The sequence below is a fragment of the Folsomia candida genome, unplaced genomic scaffold (assembly GCF_002217175.1).
Source record: "Folsomia candida strain VU population unplaced genomic scaffold, ASM221717v1 Fcan01_Sc003, whole genome shotgun sequence".
Classification (NCBI taxonomy): domain Eukaryota; kingdom Metazoa; phylum Arthropoda; class Collembola; order Entomobryomorpha; family Isotomidae; genus Folsomia; species Folsomia candida.
In genome coordinates this window covers 11,584,886-11,600,621 of record NW_019091195.1, presented here as the reverse complement: position 1 = coordinate 11,600,621, position 15,736 = coordinate 11,584,886, and the positions used below count along the sequence as shown (strand labels likewise).

The following is a 15,736-nucleotide window of genomic DNA, read 5'->3' as shown; positions in this document are numbered from 1 at the left end:
CGGATACACCGCTACCACAACCCATGTCCTCAGCTCCGGAGTATACCCAGTGTCAAACGCTTAGGCACATACCTACCCAACTTTCCCCATATACACTCCACTCCTCTCGACTCAACTGTCGCAAATTTAAAATCACTTGCTCCAACTTTCTCTTTCTAAAGAACTGCAAAAGGGATGACTCATGGAATCGGCGTCTCCATTAGAAAAACATTCGCCACACATAATGATCCTATATTTCAAAATCAATTACCTAAATTACCCTCGAAATTAAGCACTATTGTAAAACTTCTAATAATACGTACACCAACAAAGGGCGTATTATGTATTTTTTCCTTTGAAAGCATATAATCATGTTACAACAGAACTTTCGTGAAACTACATTTATTTGTCATTAAGGATACAGAGGCTCTATTAGTTTAAATTATGTAAAAGGTCGTAATAATTAGCACTTTGTGTATGCTCCATTAATGCATGTGTTCAGTTTTATCATGTTATGTTATATGTATGTATGTACATTTTGTAGGCGCACAAAATCCAACAACCATTTTCTTCCACCTTCTTGTCAACATACAGGGAATTGGGACATTTCGTTTTGTTGGATCCAACGTCATTAGAGTTGTAAGTTATTAATTTCTAACGTGCTGTGAGACGAGATGAGTAGACAGGTAGTTATGCCAAGCCATGGGTGTGCTTTGTTCGAATGTTATTACACAACTGCCAAAATTGCCATTGGAGTCCAAACTAACTGGTTGTGGTTGTTAATGTCTGGTCCATCGACAATTACTAAAAATAAGGCAGCCTTCAGTTGGGTCCATTGCATAGAGTTTTATGTATGCGGATGATGATAAAAATACTTTCCGACAGTCTAATTCTATTTAATAAACATGGTACGCTAAAATGTACTTTTCTTGGTTCTCAAGGACTTGACAAACATTAAAAAATAAAAATTTGGAGACCTTCACAAAAGTTTGTTCTATAAGCCTCGATTCTTACTAAAAAGACGTATGGTTACTTGTGGTAGCTTTCACCAGTATTATCAAAATTTCCCCTAATTAATAAAATTGGCTGTTATTTGCTTTGCTCCGAATTTGAATTTACTTAAAAATGGCCATATAATTTGTTCCATGTAATAACGTGAATTATTTTATATTAGCAGGTTATACGTTATAATTACATCCAAAAATCTATAAGTCTGCAAATCCTTTAAATAGAATTTTGAAGAGATTTAGAATTATACACGTACAGATACATACAACATATGCATACACATTGTGCATGTATGTATGTCATGAAAGCATATGACATCACTGGACATCGAACCTGTCCTTGCCAGCTTTATTAGTTCACCACAACAGTCAGTCTTTGATTTTCGTGCTTCATGATTGAAACTTTTGACGTAAAAGCAAACCAATTTAGTCAATCTATTGGTACATTTCAACTGGCAACTGACTATAAATAGAAAATATATCAAGGAAATGTGGGTCGGCAAATAATAACCTGGAAATTTAGGGTTTCACGTGGACAGAAAGTGTGATCATGATTTTGTAGCTGCGTTACTGAATCCACAAAGTAGAATAAATACGTAACGAAATGTTCACGCTTCAACTAACAGGCATACATATGCACTACATGTATGCATCATGTCGTAGTCTTTTTTATTGCAGACGAGCATTACACAATCCAACGCTAGTCGATTTTTTATGTACATTCCTCAGAAAGTCGTGATTATGTGTATGCTTATACCTACGACCAGGTTACGACTTGTACCATGATGACTTTGGCGATGTCTAAACAATGCGAGATAACAAGCGAAAGAACCAAAAGTTGGTTAAAAGGAACCTTTGTTTCTGTATCCCTCTTCCCATTCATGTCTCCAAAATGGAAATGCGATTTTTTATCCCGTCGCCCGGATTGTCACTTCGCTCCCAACGATTCCAGACAACTAATGGATCACGTCAGTCAGAAGAATCTTGGAACTTTGTATAACTCTGTCGAATGCTAAGATCATTTTATTGTAGCAAATTTGAAAACAAAAAATATATAAAAGAGACATTTTTTGATTGAGAACTGGCACTACGGATTTATAATTCAAGAAATTCCTGAGCACTTTATCCAATTTCGAGTTTCCATTTCAATGTCACCTTGCTAAAAAACTCCAAGCAGTTAGAAGTGACAATTTGGCTCTCTTGACATCGTTCGTCGTGTCGCAATATACATAATATCGTTTTCCACGACTATTGATGACGACATGAACTCTGGAGCAGGCTTCAATAGTTAAATTTGCTCAATCCGGATAACCTGAAAGTAATTTATTTGCATTCCACAAGCATATGTATCGCCATAAACATGACAAAGGCACTTGATTTGTTATATTGTAAACACTGTGCACAAAAGCTCACGTTTCCTCTTTATGCAAAGCAACAAATTAATTAAGACTGATATCCAATTCGCATCTTTGATGAATAATGGTAAACAACAAGCAAACATGTCAAACATTTTCATTTCAAAGTTATTTATTAATCTCTTTCTTCAATATTAGAGACAATAACGGTAGTAAATAAGTTATTCTTTCACAACATAAAAGAAATTACTTAGTATATGTACATTCAGGTGAATATATTGAACATGCGGCATGCGTTTGGATTTATAGAATATTTATGTAAATGCTGAGCAATATATAATATCCCGTTAGTTGGTAAATACATGATAAACGCAAACACTGGGTTTCGTTAGAAAGGAGATTTCATACGAAAAATATTTTTGAAGGATGTGCAACATGTGGACCACAGAAATACAGGTCCAAACATTCTCTCACCCGGATAATCGTATGTATGTACTCACACTCACTCGATCGATCGTTATCAAAATGCTCCGATTATGACAAGGACAAGACGAGAAATAGAAAATAGACGGGCATGGAAGTCAAAAATTATTTATTAAACTTTTCAGGTACACATCCTTAATAACGTTGGCATATACATACAGTACAATAAAGTTGGTTTTTTATGCATACAAACGACAGCAGCTCACATTTTAGTTTGTGTTGATTATTATTATTGTTGCGTAATTGATGGTTGGAGAAAATCTCAATTTTTAAAATACATACTTTACACAGTGGGTCTCACTAACCTTTATTGACAACGCGACGTAGTAAAATTGCCTCAAGTCCACAAAAGTGTGAACAGCATTGACCTAAATGGACATGACACGGATACTAAAGAAGAAGAAGTAGAGAGAAAGTCGAAATTACACAAATATCTCTCGTCCACTTGTTCAGTTGAAACTAACGAAACTCTCGCTCCTCTTTCTCCTTCTCCTCGTGCATACTTACGTAGTGAGCAGATGACTTGCTTTCCTCTCAAGGACTGGAATCCTACATCGTCATCACCAGGTCTTTGTTCGGAGATGAGGATGGAATAATGCTCGACTTTTATTCAGCCAATGTCTATAAGTTAGTTATGCTAACAATGAGTCATAGAAATGTGTAGCAGTAATATGTAGTAATTCTCTTTGCAGGACGTTTCCATCTTCCTTCGCCCACTGACGTCATCACAGTCATCATAACTGACTTTGCTAACTGTCCCATTTTCCTATTTACATTTCATAACATGACCATGTTTACTATTAATCCACTTACGCGTCTATGCCCTAAATAGTAGTAGAGAGAATGCCGAAATACGAGAATAAAATACTCGTAGGATGAAATTATGTGGGGAGGTAGGTAGGTGTGACTGTTGTATTTTTGGAAAATTATATATAGACAACTTTCTACTACTGCTAGTTCCTGGGGCGTGTTTGAGGGCGACGTAATATTGACTGTACGCACTGCGAACAAGAAGCTGAGAAAGTCACAGAATGGCGTGGTGGTGGTCACAGTGCATGTTAAGTACTACACCATGTTATCTATTTATTAGTTGAGTGAACTTATATATAGACGTATGTATTTACTTATAAATGTGTGTCTGTCCATAGTAGAGAAAGTGGGAGAAAATACGACACTCACTCACTCGAATGATTCGGAAGTGCAAATTTTAGCCATCAGAGTGTTCAATTGAGACTCTGATGAAAGATAATTCATCCTACATATCCAAAGGGCAAATAGGAATCACACTCCACAGCCAAACGTACATAATTGGAAAATGTGACAAATGAAACTTCGTTGTATTTGTTATTTCGTTGAAGTATTTTGATTGGTCGGAGAGATAGCCGTTTCATTCCGTAATTATCAGAAACACTGAAAGCAACTCAAAATAGCATTCTGACCGTGTGCTATTATTAGTTATTTTCTATATTACTTCTGCATGTTATGTGTGCATGACCAGTTGTGGGTCGTGCAGACCGCTTATCGATAATGACGATACCAACAGCTACGTGTCAGTGTGCATCGTTTGCATAACATGCCCATTAGATAAATAGTTGCTTCATGATTTCGCATGTTTGCCAGAAAGCAACAACTTTGAAATTTGAGGATATTATGAGTTACAACAATAGTAGAAAGGTATCCTTTCCTCAATTAAGTATGTAGAAAGTCACATTATGTGCAATGTGCTCCAATGTGGTCACATTCATGACAGATTGGTAAAGGATAGAATTATAATTCTACATCCGAATTCACGACCGAGGATTTATGTAACTTACAACCCGAACTCGTAACGGTTGTCAGAAGTTGAGATCAAATATAAGTAAATCAACTGACTGTCTGTGAGTGAGTATATGTCGTACGATCAATCGCAAGTTTCAACTTTTCAATTTTTCAGTTTCAGTAAGAGATTGCGTAGGCGTTTTGACTATGTTCAACTAAGCCAAAGTGGAAGAACAGTAAAAGTTTTACACAGTATTCTTATGCACGTTTTAGTAAACAGACGAAAATGTCTCAAATCCTAGATGCTTGATCACACAATTACCTAACCGGTATATTTCACATACTCTATTTTTGGACAAAATCAGATGTGTCTTTGGCAATGTGATTGCACAACTATTACAATAGTTACATATTTGGAACTTACTCTTGAAAAAAGTAAAAGTACCTTTGGAAAGTTTTTTTGTTTAGAAAGATATAATTATGTATCTGCATAGTTGATAAATACGCAACACCAGTTTTGTGTTGTATATATTACATGCTGATGGTTAAAACTGTCTATACTAAAGATCATATTGGAGCTGAGTAGCATGCGCAATCCTTCAAGTCATGCAGAAATTACTTGATTCGAAACAGTTTTTGAAAATGTTAAAGTTACACGAAGTCAGAATTCCTATCGAAGTTTGGATGGGTGAATATGGGTGAAAGGCGTCCACAATGTTCATCCTTGTCGTCTGCTTCCACTTTTACTCTTTATACTGCTTATACTTCCAGTCTTCAGATTGACGGTATCTATAATGAACAAGAATTATACAAAGTTCAATACAAAATTATTTAGTAGTATTCATGGATCAATTTAGCACTTGGTGCTCAATAATAAGAAACCTAGCAGTTGCAAGAAAACTAAATCGAATACCTTTTTTGTAACTATAATCCAAAGTTAGAGTGATAAAGAAAGTTAGAGTCTCTAACTTTCCCATCATGTGCGTTATATTTGTATGTATGTACGTACCCCGATAGTGATATCGAAGTAGAATATATGTACATGTATACATAAAGTACGCGATTTTATAAATATTGTAATAAACAGAGAAACTTTCTTTTGTAAAATAAAAATTAGTAGATAGATTAGTTTTAAAATATGTTTAATTCGTATTTGGGTGAGTTTTAAACTCAAATATGACTTTAGAAACATATTCTCATAACATATTGTGGCAATCTTGTTTAGTGTGCATATTTGTGACAGATTATAGCTTAAAGAATCATCCAGTCGAGCAATTTGTGATTTATTGTTTGAATTTGAACCAAAAGAAATGTAAAACCAAGGACAGGTGAAACAGTTCGTATGAAGTCAAGCATGAGGTGCATACCGTTTCTTGAGCCAGAGGTCTCTCAAAATTTTGAGGGGGCTGTTGATGGTGCTGCGAGCGTACATGGTGGCAAGCCGAGCAAGAAGAAAGCTGTTATCGTGTCTCAGACCTGTCTTTGAGAACAAGAGGAAAGACATTGGGGGAAGTTGTGATTTCTCAGAAAAGGGTGAAGAAAGCCATAAAAAGTGTCATACCTCATGCCTCGCTCGCAACGTGGCCCCGTTCACAAGACTCGTCGCAGATGTCAAGTTGCCACCAGGAAGAGCTGCCGAACTGCATCCTGCCCGCTGTTCATCGTACATGTCGTCCTCGAAATCTTCTTCCAGCAATGGTGGCAAAGGACCCAGACGAGAAACACCTTTACAACAGCCAGGTCTAAAGTCAGCCGGTTGTCGAAGAAGTTTCATGGTAGCTTGATGCTCGTGTTAGTATTGTTTCGCATGCACTATAAATTGTGTTATCGTTAAAAGAACGGTTATGCCGAAAGGTCACAGAAAACTAATTTGAAAGCTATGTATACATACACAAATCTTTGTAATAGTAAAATGTTAGTCAGAAAAAAGTTAGTATAGCATCGTTATTCTCGTACGTTTCTAATGACCTTATGAATTATTTCCGAAAAGCAATACTTATTTGTATACTCATACTCATATCAATACTCATACATGCAATTTGCCTATAATCTATTCCACAAGTACACATTAGTAAGTACAGTTGTACAGTCATTAAACAAATATAGTGAAGGTAGGATCAATCTTTCTCTCACACACTCACACAAACGGTAAGCAAAAAGTGAAAGAACTAACTGGATTTTCTAACTGCGACTGTAACAAATGTACAACAAAAATATGTAACTTACTGAACTTACTGTAAGTGTTGTCTTGAATTTGAGATGGGAACCGGAAGTTAAAATCTAAAGAAAGTTAATTATTTCCAATGCTGCTCAATAATTTCTACATATTTACGTATGCATACTGTTAACAACTTTAGTACCTGATTCAAAATCTTCTTCAAACAAATCGTTGTCATCGTCAGAGTCATCGTCATCAAACGTGAAGCGAGCCTTAGGTTATAGAACATAGTCAGCTTTTTATACACAATTACAATTGCAGATAAAGTTTGAGACGTTTGCAAAAACAGTGCATACGATTAACACACTGATTTCCATTCTCGCTAATGTTAGTCACAACAAATATTCAATTCACGTGTCATGTCGATTAAAATTAGTGACGCTACTCACTGTGATTACATATAAAACTAATATCAGATTGTTCATCAACAGTGTTGTAGGGTTCCAGTGGACAAAATTCCGTTCACTGTTTAAGGGGTTATCTATGAAAAACATTGCAACTGGACTAAAGCAAATAAAATCTAAAATGAGAGAATGGGAGCTAGAAGTGATTGAAAATGTCAAAGGCTCCAACTGAAGTATGAAAAGGTATTAGCTGCAATGTAATGATGAAAACCTATCAGTACAGCTTTGCTTAGCCCGAACCAGGAGTGATTAGTAAACCCATGTTTGTCAGTAGTTTTCTATAAAATTATGTGCTACTATTTTACACTAATTTGTGGGTTAACTAGCATCAATCTTTCGTACTACTAGGCTCCAAATTCTAAAAATATTTACTATCCTTGTCCTTGAATACTTCCCAGTGGGGGTCGCCTCTATAGCCCCTCTGGTTAATTTTTGTCATATTTAACTTCATATTATTTCATGAGAAAGCAGTAAGCATCTCTGGTCCAAATTTCAGCTTTCTATGCTAATTTCTAAAAATCGGTACGGGTCACCCCATAGGGTCGCTCTAGATAAAAATTTTATCAATTTCATGTCATATTCCTCCGTTAAGACCCATAAGCAACTTATCTACCAAATTTCAGCTCGATATGACGATTTTGAAAAATCAGTATGGGTCACCCCCTAGGGTCACTCAAGATAAAAAATTTTCCAACTTGAAGTCATTTTTATCTCGTAGGAGCCATTAGCAACCTCTGTACCAAATTTCAGCTCTCTATAGCAATTTTGAAATTTTGGTGCATACTACCCCACCCACTCCGATGACCCCCACTGGTCAACCACCTGACCGATTTGGCCCATCTTCGAACTCGTTTCCTAACTTTGTCCAATATGCATATGGTGAAAATTTCAAGTTGATCGGTCAACTCGTTCGAGAGTTATCGAAAGACAGACGGACAGACAGACAGACAAACAGACAGACAGACAGACGGACATGACAATTACATAAGCCCTGGTGTTGTAGGACATTAGGGTGTTGTAGGACAGATGGAAAAAGACCGGATGGTCTAACACTAATACCTTACAAACAGGGACGCTCACTAATATGGGACTTTATATGTACAGACACTTTTGCCCCCTCTTATCTCTCTCACACACTTAGACATGCTGGCACAGCAGCAAAACTAGCCGAGACCAAAAAACACAAACTTTACTCTGAACTTGAAAAACAATATATCTTTGTTCCGGTGGCTGTCGAGACATCAGGAGTATGGGGGATGGAAGGGTTGAAGTTCATCCAAGATGTTGGGAGGAGGATGAAGGATGTCACTGGACCAATGTCAACAACATTTCTCATTCAACGGATCAGTTTGGCAGTTCAACGCGGGAATGCGGCATCAATCATGGGAGCTGTCCCCAGTCAACGAGGATTAGAAGAATTATTTTATATTTTAAATGATAGGTCGTTTTATTTACAAAAATCCTGTAAGGGGCCGAATGGTGATCTCGGACGCCTATCCGGATCAAGTAAAGGTTTTCCCAACCCACCAACATCGGGTTTTTCCTCTACTCCCCAAGCCAACTAAGTGTATTTCATACTTTATCAATGTTTATGTTAATAAATAATTTTAAGCCCTGGTTCGGGCTAAAAAGTGCTTGAAGAGATATCTAAATGTGTACAAACAATATAATTTCAAATCGGATCAATGATCTAGTTATCAAGAATATTAAAATGCTGATGTAGGAGTACAAACTTCAATGTATCGAATTACTTATCTGCGTTAGCAAAATGGTATATGCATTTACCTTAGATCTGGTCATTTTGTTGGAGAAATCAGGCAAATTTCCAGCCCCATCATCACTCTCTTCAATTTTCTCCAAGCTTTCATAAGTCCCATATCTGTTTATTGTGGTCACGGAACACTGAGATAACTCATCCTCCTCGTCAAAAATGTAGTCATCGTCACCAAAGTTTTCCACGGTGCTGTCATTTGACCCAACGCGAAGGAAACCTTTTTTGCTCCCTATGTCGCCGTGATAATTCGCATATGATGAAGACTTACTCCCGTTGCTGCCCACCAAGTCCTCGTCCTCTTCACCATCACTGTTACAGCCATTTCGAACTGTGGGGGTCTCTGGGGACTCTTGCGTTACAACGATTTCAGGTCTGTCACCATAACTATTTCCACACAGACTCAAGGATCCATTACAGAAGCTAGTGCTAGGGAGGCCATTTGTAAAATCACTCATAAATACTTTGGTAAGGGAAGACGTGGAGGCAACTTGGCTGTGATTATTGTTTATTGGGCAACTATTGTAAATGGATGTGGCACCCGAAGTGCTCATTGACGTGGAAGGCTCTTCCAGTTTGGAACTCGTCGTTCCTCCTGCCAACGAGCTAGAGGATGACGACCACGAAGGGTCTGTCGTCCCATTTTCTGCAGCAGGGGATGCAGACGCCAAATCAGATGAAGTTGAATCGTCCGACGATTCCACATGTTCTAAACGTGCGTTTCTTTCTTTTTCTGGAAACCGCATAAGTTGCACCCTTTCTTCAGGGGGAGATTTCGCACCGGTTTTTAATTCGGGGTGGGTAGTGAGCAGGGTGCCGCCGTTCAGGATTTTTACTTTGAGCGGAGACTCGTTTTCCACCACCATTCTTGCATAGGAAGAAGAGGAGGAAGAATGTGAGTGGGAGAAAGAAGAGTAGGTTTGATGATGAGGGGAATATAAAGAGCTGTTATTTATTCGGAATGAGGAGGAGGAGGAGGCGGCGACGCCAGTGGCTGAGGAAGAATACGATGATAAGGTTTGTTGGTTAGCATAACTAGCAAAGAAAGCTTCTCGACGTTCCGCCATTAGAATTCGCATTGGTTTTTCAGGTTGATTGGCTAAAGAAGTTGTGGTGGGGGTGGTGGTCAAGGTGTGAGAAAAGTATTCATCGTCCGTTCCTGTACACTTGTCAGCCTGTGACTTGTCAGCCTTCAGTACCAAAAGTCCCTCCACTCCAGTCTTCTCTTCGCCTTCAAAACAGACATGACAGAGATCTATCTTAGTATTCATTTGGTTTGCTTTCTGTGATGATGAAATGCAAGCATGTGATGGTGCTGTTTTATTAGGCAATAATTGCATCTTGTCGCAATGTGTTACAATTGAATTGCTGATTTTAGAGGAAATTTTTACCTCTGATGAATTTACTGCCACGTTGGACTGAAATCTTTCGTTGTTTTCCTTTGTCTTGGTTTTCTCAGTCAACTCATCACTAATTCCAGAGTCGTTCGAAGACTCTTCCGGACTTCGTTGTCGGTGAACTTGAGCTCTCACCTCTGCGCCCAATTGACATTCGTCAGATTCCTGAGAATCCTCATCCGTTTCCTCCTCCTCCTCCTCGTCAGAGTGGACATTTCTTAGAATCCCTCGCGCCATATCCTCCAAGCTCATCTCATTCTCTTCATTTGACCTTTCACCACCATCCGCATCACTCTCCACCAAGTTCTGCTGTACCAACCTTTGTTTCAAGTCATTGAAAAGCTTAGAACTCTGAGGATTTAAGGCTGGGGCCGTTGAAGTTACTGGTTTACTTGAAATTTTCATAACAGTGCTACTACCCTTCTGGGTGTTGAGATTGGGAGAATTGTTACATTGAGACCCTACGCCCATTTTATTACTACTGGGCTGTATGGGTTGAGAAGAAGGTGGGAAACTGGGAACCAGGTCGGGAACCACTGGGTCTTGTCGTTTGGCAAATTTGGGTGTGGGGAGAGGTGAGAAATAATAAGGTGCAATGAGTGGCTTATCATTATCTGGTCGTCTCTCTGCGAGTTGTTTTATATAGGAGCGTCGGTCTTTCGGGCTAATTCCGAAAAGTTCTGGGTAATCTCTTTGGATTTTGTAGTCATACAACACTCTTCTGCGAGATTTTTCTGATCCAAATCCCGTCAGAATTGGCGAGTCTGTATGGACAGACTTGGGCTTCACAAACCCATTTTCGGATTGGCACCGAGGAGCAAGTAGAGGCGAGGACGAGGCGTCCTTTGTGTCCTTGGTGCCTGTGGGTGCTACCTGCTCAATGTGTTGGCTTATCAAAATGCAATCAGTATCGTTCGCGGAATTAGAGGAAGGCTTTTCAACCATCGTAATTATGGTTTGACCTTCCTTTTGAGCTAGTAGTTCTTGGTGACGAGACTTAAGTGTAGCATTAGTCATAATCTTTGACCCTGGTTTTGACTTTATCAAACCCGACGATCCAATGCCCTCATATTTTAAAGCTTCAACTCTATTATTGCTCATGGACGGTGATGGTGCAGGGGATGGGGAAGAAGAAGCCAGCATATTTCGTTGTTGTAAATCTGGACGTGGAGCTGGACGAGGTGACTCAATTTTTACGTTTTCTGATGAAGCATCTTTACTCACTTGTGATGATCTTCCTGTCTGGGTTCTTGGTTTCACTGCAGGAGGCTTTCTATCAAAGGAATTGCTCTCCACTTGGACTTTTGTAGCACATGAAACTGAAATATCATCTCCGCTGCGAGCAGTTCTGGTGGCACCAACTTTGCACGTGCCTTCCATCGACAGCCCAACTTTCTCCACCGCACAAGGACATTTCTCACTTGCTCGGGACGTTTGATTAAAGTCTATAATTTCATTGTTGTTATTATTATTTGTTGGGGAAGGACTAGGTTTGGACTCGACAGTCATATCTGTTGAGGTGGAAGGAAGTTGTTGGTATTTATTGGAGGATGTGGACGTAAATTGGGACTTTGTAGTTTTATCAGACCACGAATCTGTTCCAGGATTCGCAGTTCTGGAATTCGTAACCGATCGAGGGTCGTCTAACAACGGGGATTTGGTTTTGTTTGACGCTACCTCAATGTCAATCCTTGAGGCTTTAAAGCAATTAGAATTGACAGATGAAAGGGAAGTTTGGTTGGCAGAATGTTCAACAATTGTGTCAGTTGGGTCATGTCGTGGTTGGATCGAGACCTTGATCTCTTCAGGAATGGAATCCACCACCGCCCTGCCCTTACGTTCCGCGGGGAGGATACGAGGAACGCGGCTTTTGAGAAGTTCTTTCGACATGCTCGATAATCCGTCAGGAGCATACGGCTTCATCTGCGGTTTCGACTGGCTACAACTCCTCTCCTCTTTAATCACACTCAAATTTCTCTCGTCAGGAAGGTTTTGTCGATCAAAAATTGAGGTTGATGCTGCTGTCGTTGATGTCTTGGCAAGACCACCGACTGTGGGAACAGGCAGCCCATTACCAGCCCCCCCTTTCTTGTAGTCACTACTACTTTTGTCTCGTGCCGCTGGTGGGTGGTCTTCTTTCTCGTCTTCACATTGAGGTGTGATTGGAAACCGTTCACAGAACTCGGAGATGGAGAAGTTGGAGGAGGCCGACTTTGAAAGTCTTGTGTTTAAGGTTATTCTAGATTAGAGAGTAAGCAACATAAGCATGCATTTTAAATAACACTTGTAGAATGTCAGGGAGTTTATATAAGCGTGAAATTATGCAAGTCCAGTTTTTGGGATGTGGAAAGAAATATTTAACAATAAGAGAGTGATATGACTCCGGCGGAGAGCTTCACTACTTCTACTGTCCATAGGACATCGAAATCTGAGAGGGGCAAGTAGTGAAGCTTTCCTCCTCAGTGTACTGAAGTATACATGTATATTTATGTTTTACAATCACTAAATTGAATGAAAATTCTAACTATTCAATACCCTCTTGTTTACATAATATTGTACTTTTTGTATTGTCTTTGCGCAATTGAGTATATGTACGTATGTATTTCGTCTGTATTCGGATTTCGGAATAGAAATGATAGTGGTCGGTGTCTGTGATAGCAAATAGTGTTACTCGATATGTAAGTATTATTTTTGATGAAAAATACAAGTGAAAGCAAGAATGAAGCGTAATACGATTAACATTCATAAAGTGTCGTCAGTATTCACTTACATTTGTCGCTGCAACAAGAGTTTCCATATGCTCTTCAACTGAATGTTTGGTGCCCTTAAAGCAATTTGACTCGATTTCTTGTTCCGATGTAGTGGCAGGAGTTTGTCCAATCGGGAATGGTAGACTGGTTCCGGTTCAAACAAGAGTCTGAACTCATTTTCTAAAAAAAATTAAGATACCGTTTTGTCAAACGTTAGGTACGGAATTATAATCAACCATCTTTAATATTAAATCCGAGAAAGGTGCAAATACATATACGCACATTCTCTGTAAACATGATTTATGCCTCTGACTATTACGACTTCGATCGTATGCGTACGTATTTCTCAAAAATATAATCAAAATAAGTTACATTTCCGTGCCCAATATGAAAATTATTGGATTACGTAGAGTAGTGGTTTAGGACCGGAACTAGCTTATTCAATTTTCTCAGATTACTGGGCGTCATCACGCTGTAAATGGCTTCACAACTACCAAATTACATACATATGTCTTTGATGTGGCGTTACGAAACCAACTCTATGGTTTCATAAGTACTCTCAGCCCATGCACAAATAAATTGTATAACTGGTATGACTGCTCCTTTAAATCCTTGATTTTCTGTGAGATGAGAGAGCCACCACTAATCCCAATTTCGCAGAAAACCATTCAAGTTCGTGCTGAATCCATGGATTGATACGTCTACCATTTAATAGGAGTGGTTCACGTTGGGCAGGCCCACTTCAATTCAAAAGTAAGCAAACTGAACCAGGAGTTATCAGAGCCAATAAAATTCCTCTGAAATTGGGTAAAACGAAGCTTTCATCTCTCTTATGTATGCACTACGCATTGAATTCTATTTCCGTCAAACCAGAGGCGTCATTCAATATTTTCCCCGTTTTGATATGCAAATTTGGGAGAAGCGAACAACCGGAATAAAATGAAAACAAGTTTCCCATTTTCACAGCTTCTTTATCAGTAATCCCTGACCATACATTGAACGAAAAGAGCGTCGTCTTGCTTGTTTTCGTGGTTCGATGATTACCAATTGTTTATTCAAGCAATCACCACACGACTCAAAAATAATCCAGCGGGATAAAAAGCCGTTCTAGGCAAAGAAGTGCCAGCGTCAACCAAAAACAGTTATAAATATATGTTTTCCTACTGATGCGCATCATTTGGTTTCGTAGTGTGGCCGCCCTTTGATGTGGTCCACAAGATACAACAAGGAAAAGAGGAGGAAGAGAAAACCTTGAAAGTCTTGTTGTTGTTGTTTATATTTTACTTAGAACACGGAGGAGGCAATTTTCATGCTTTCTTCTACTACATAACACGCTGTCTCCGGCGTGATAGAGTGCACATTAACATTATTGCATATTATGTATGTCGCTTCTCCGAAACCTTAAGTGGCCATCTCATCTCTCTGATTGCCCCTCCATTCATTCAGTGTACGCAAGTAAATCGTTGGAGAAAGTCGGATACAACAAGAACGAGTATGTACGTATTTATGTAAGACCTACGACAGGAAATGTACTAATTATACGTATGTGACGCACCATGTTTACGGGGGAGGTTGAAGTGTAGCGTAACCACGTCCTCAAGGCGGATTGGGCTTTCTTTGACGAAGAATACGCGATCCCTCGTCGTATGAGAAGTGAGGACAACGATGTCCGAAAAAAGAAATGCCCACACGGGGCTCCAACTCCCATCCGACTCCTTCTTGAAAAGTCTGCTCCCAAAAAGCCACCGTCTTCCCTTCTCGCAAACTTTCACCGGCTGAAAAAAGTAGTAAACAAAATTAGTTGACTTCCAGAAACATGGTAATCAGGGCATATTTTATTCCTTGAATGTGTCGAGTTTATCAAGCAAAAAAATATGCTGAAGGTCTGATTGCACCATCCATGCATTGTTGTCGAAGTTCATGTTCAATAAGCCTCTGATTATACACGGGCACATAAATATGTTTCGAGCTCAACGCTTTTGTTGAAAAAAGGTCCGTTCCCTGTTCATGTACACATGTACTTCTTGTCGAAAATGTGTAGTGATATGTAGAACATGACGAAGCGTGGACAGTAATTTAAAAAGATCTTGTTTGTCAACAACTGCTGGCAAGTATCTAAATGTATTTACTGTATGACAGATGATAAATTGACGTATTGTGCATATATGCATGCATGTAAGCATTGTATCGTTGGCCTTGAGTTATAATTTAACATGCAGGAACGTACGTTTGTCCCCCTGGAATTTGTTGTCAACAAGTTTAGTGCTGGGCAAAAAGCATAAGGAATTAGAGAACAAATGCATGATTAAACAAGTAACAAGGCACACGATGATTTATAAATATGCAACTTTCTCTAACCAATCCTGTCAACCAGTAGAAAATTTGCCATGCTATTCTATAATCTTGAAGAAGTTTACCCCTGGCATGTCCTGGCATGACTAAAGATTTGTACGATGTGAAGACCAATTTTTTGCTGTAAACAATTTATTGAATCGACATGACAAAGCTCACGTAGGCAAAAAGAAGTCAACGAAAATTTGGGTTTTCACTGATTCTGTATAGATATTTGACTGAAAAAGAATACGTCGTAAACAATTCATATTAGATCACTAAA

The 15,736-nt window shown here is 38.9% G+C and overlaps 1 protein-coding gene and 1 long non-coding RNA gene across 10 annotated transcripts in view; one reads left to right on the top strand and one right to left on the bottom strand.

Annotated features, from left to right (window-relative positions):
* Nucleotides 1–227: 227 nt before the first annotated feature.
* On the top strand, nucleotides 228–2,064 carry LOC118434885. The gene is made up of 2 exons (XR_004834340.1): nucleotides 228–618; nucleotides 1,754–2,064. It is a non-coding gene; the product is annotated as an uncharacterized LOC118434885 (long non-coding RNA).
* Nucleotides 2,065–2,495: 431 nt separating this feature from the next.
* The window catches only part of LOC110846360, a 40,677-nt gene continuing 27,436 nt past the window's right edge, over nucleotides 2,496–15,736 (bottom strand). For 3 of the 9 annotated variants that reach the window (XM_022093081.2, XM_035848960.1, XM_035848959.1), the window contains exons 22-29: nucleotides 14,678–14,897; nucleotides 13,143–13,302; nucleotides 8,990–12,611; nucleotides 6,943–7,012; nucleotides 6,809–6,862; nucleotides 6,144–6,307; nucleotides 5,950–6,062; nucleotides 2,496–5,371 (exon numbers count right to left, since the gene is read on the bottom strand). In XM_022093081.2, coding sequence (XP_021948773.2) covers nucleotides 5,326–5,371; nucleotides 5,950–6,062; nucleotides 6,144–6,307; nucleotides 6,809–6,862; nucleotides 6,943–7,012; nucleotides 8,990–12,611; nucleotides 13,143–13,302; nucleotides 14,678–14,897 — 4,449 coding nt within the window. In that variant the 3' untranslated portion in view covers nucleotides 2,496–5,325. Of the gene's footprint in view, nucleotides 5,372–5,949; nucleotides 6,063–6,143; nucleotides 6,395–6,808; nucleotides 6,863–6,942; nucleotides 7,013–8,989; nucleotides 12,612–13,142; nucleotides 13,303–14,677; nucleotides 14,898–15,736 lie in introns of those variants that run through there. The other 6 variants (XM_022093082.2, XR_004834230.1, XM_035848961.1 and 3 more) reach the window with 6 other exon arrangements.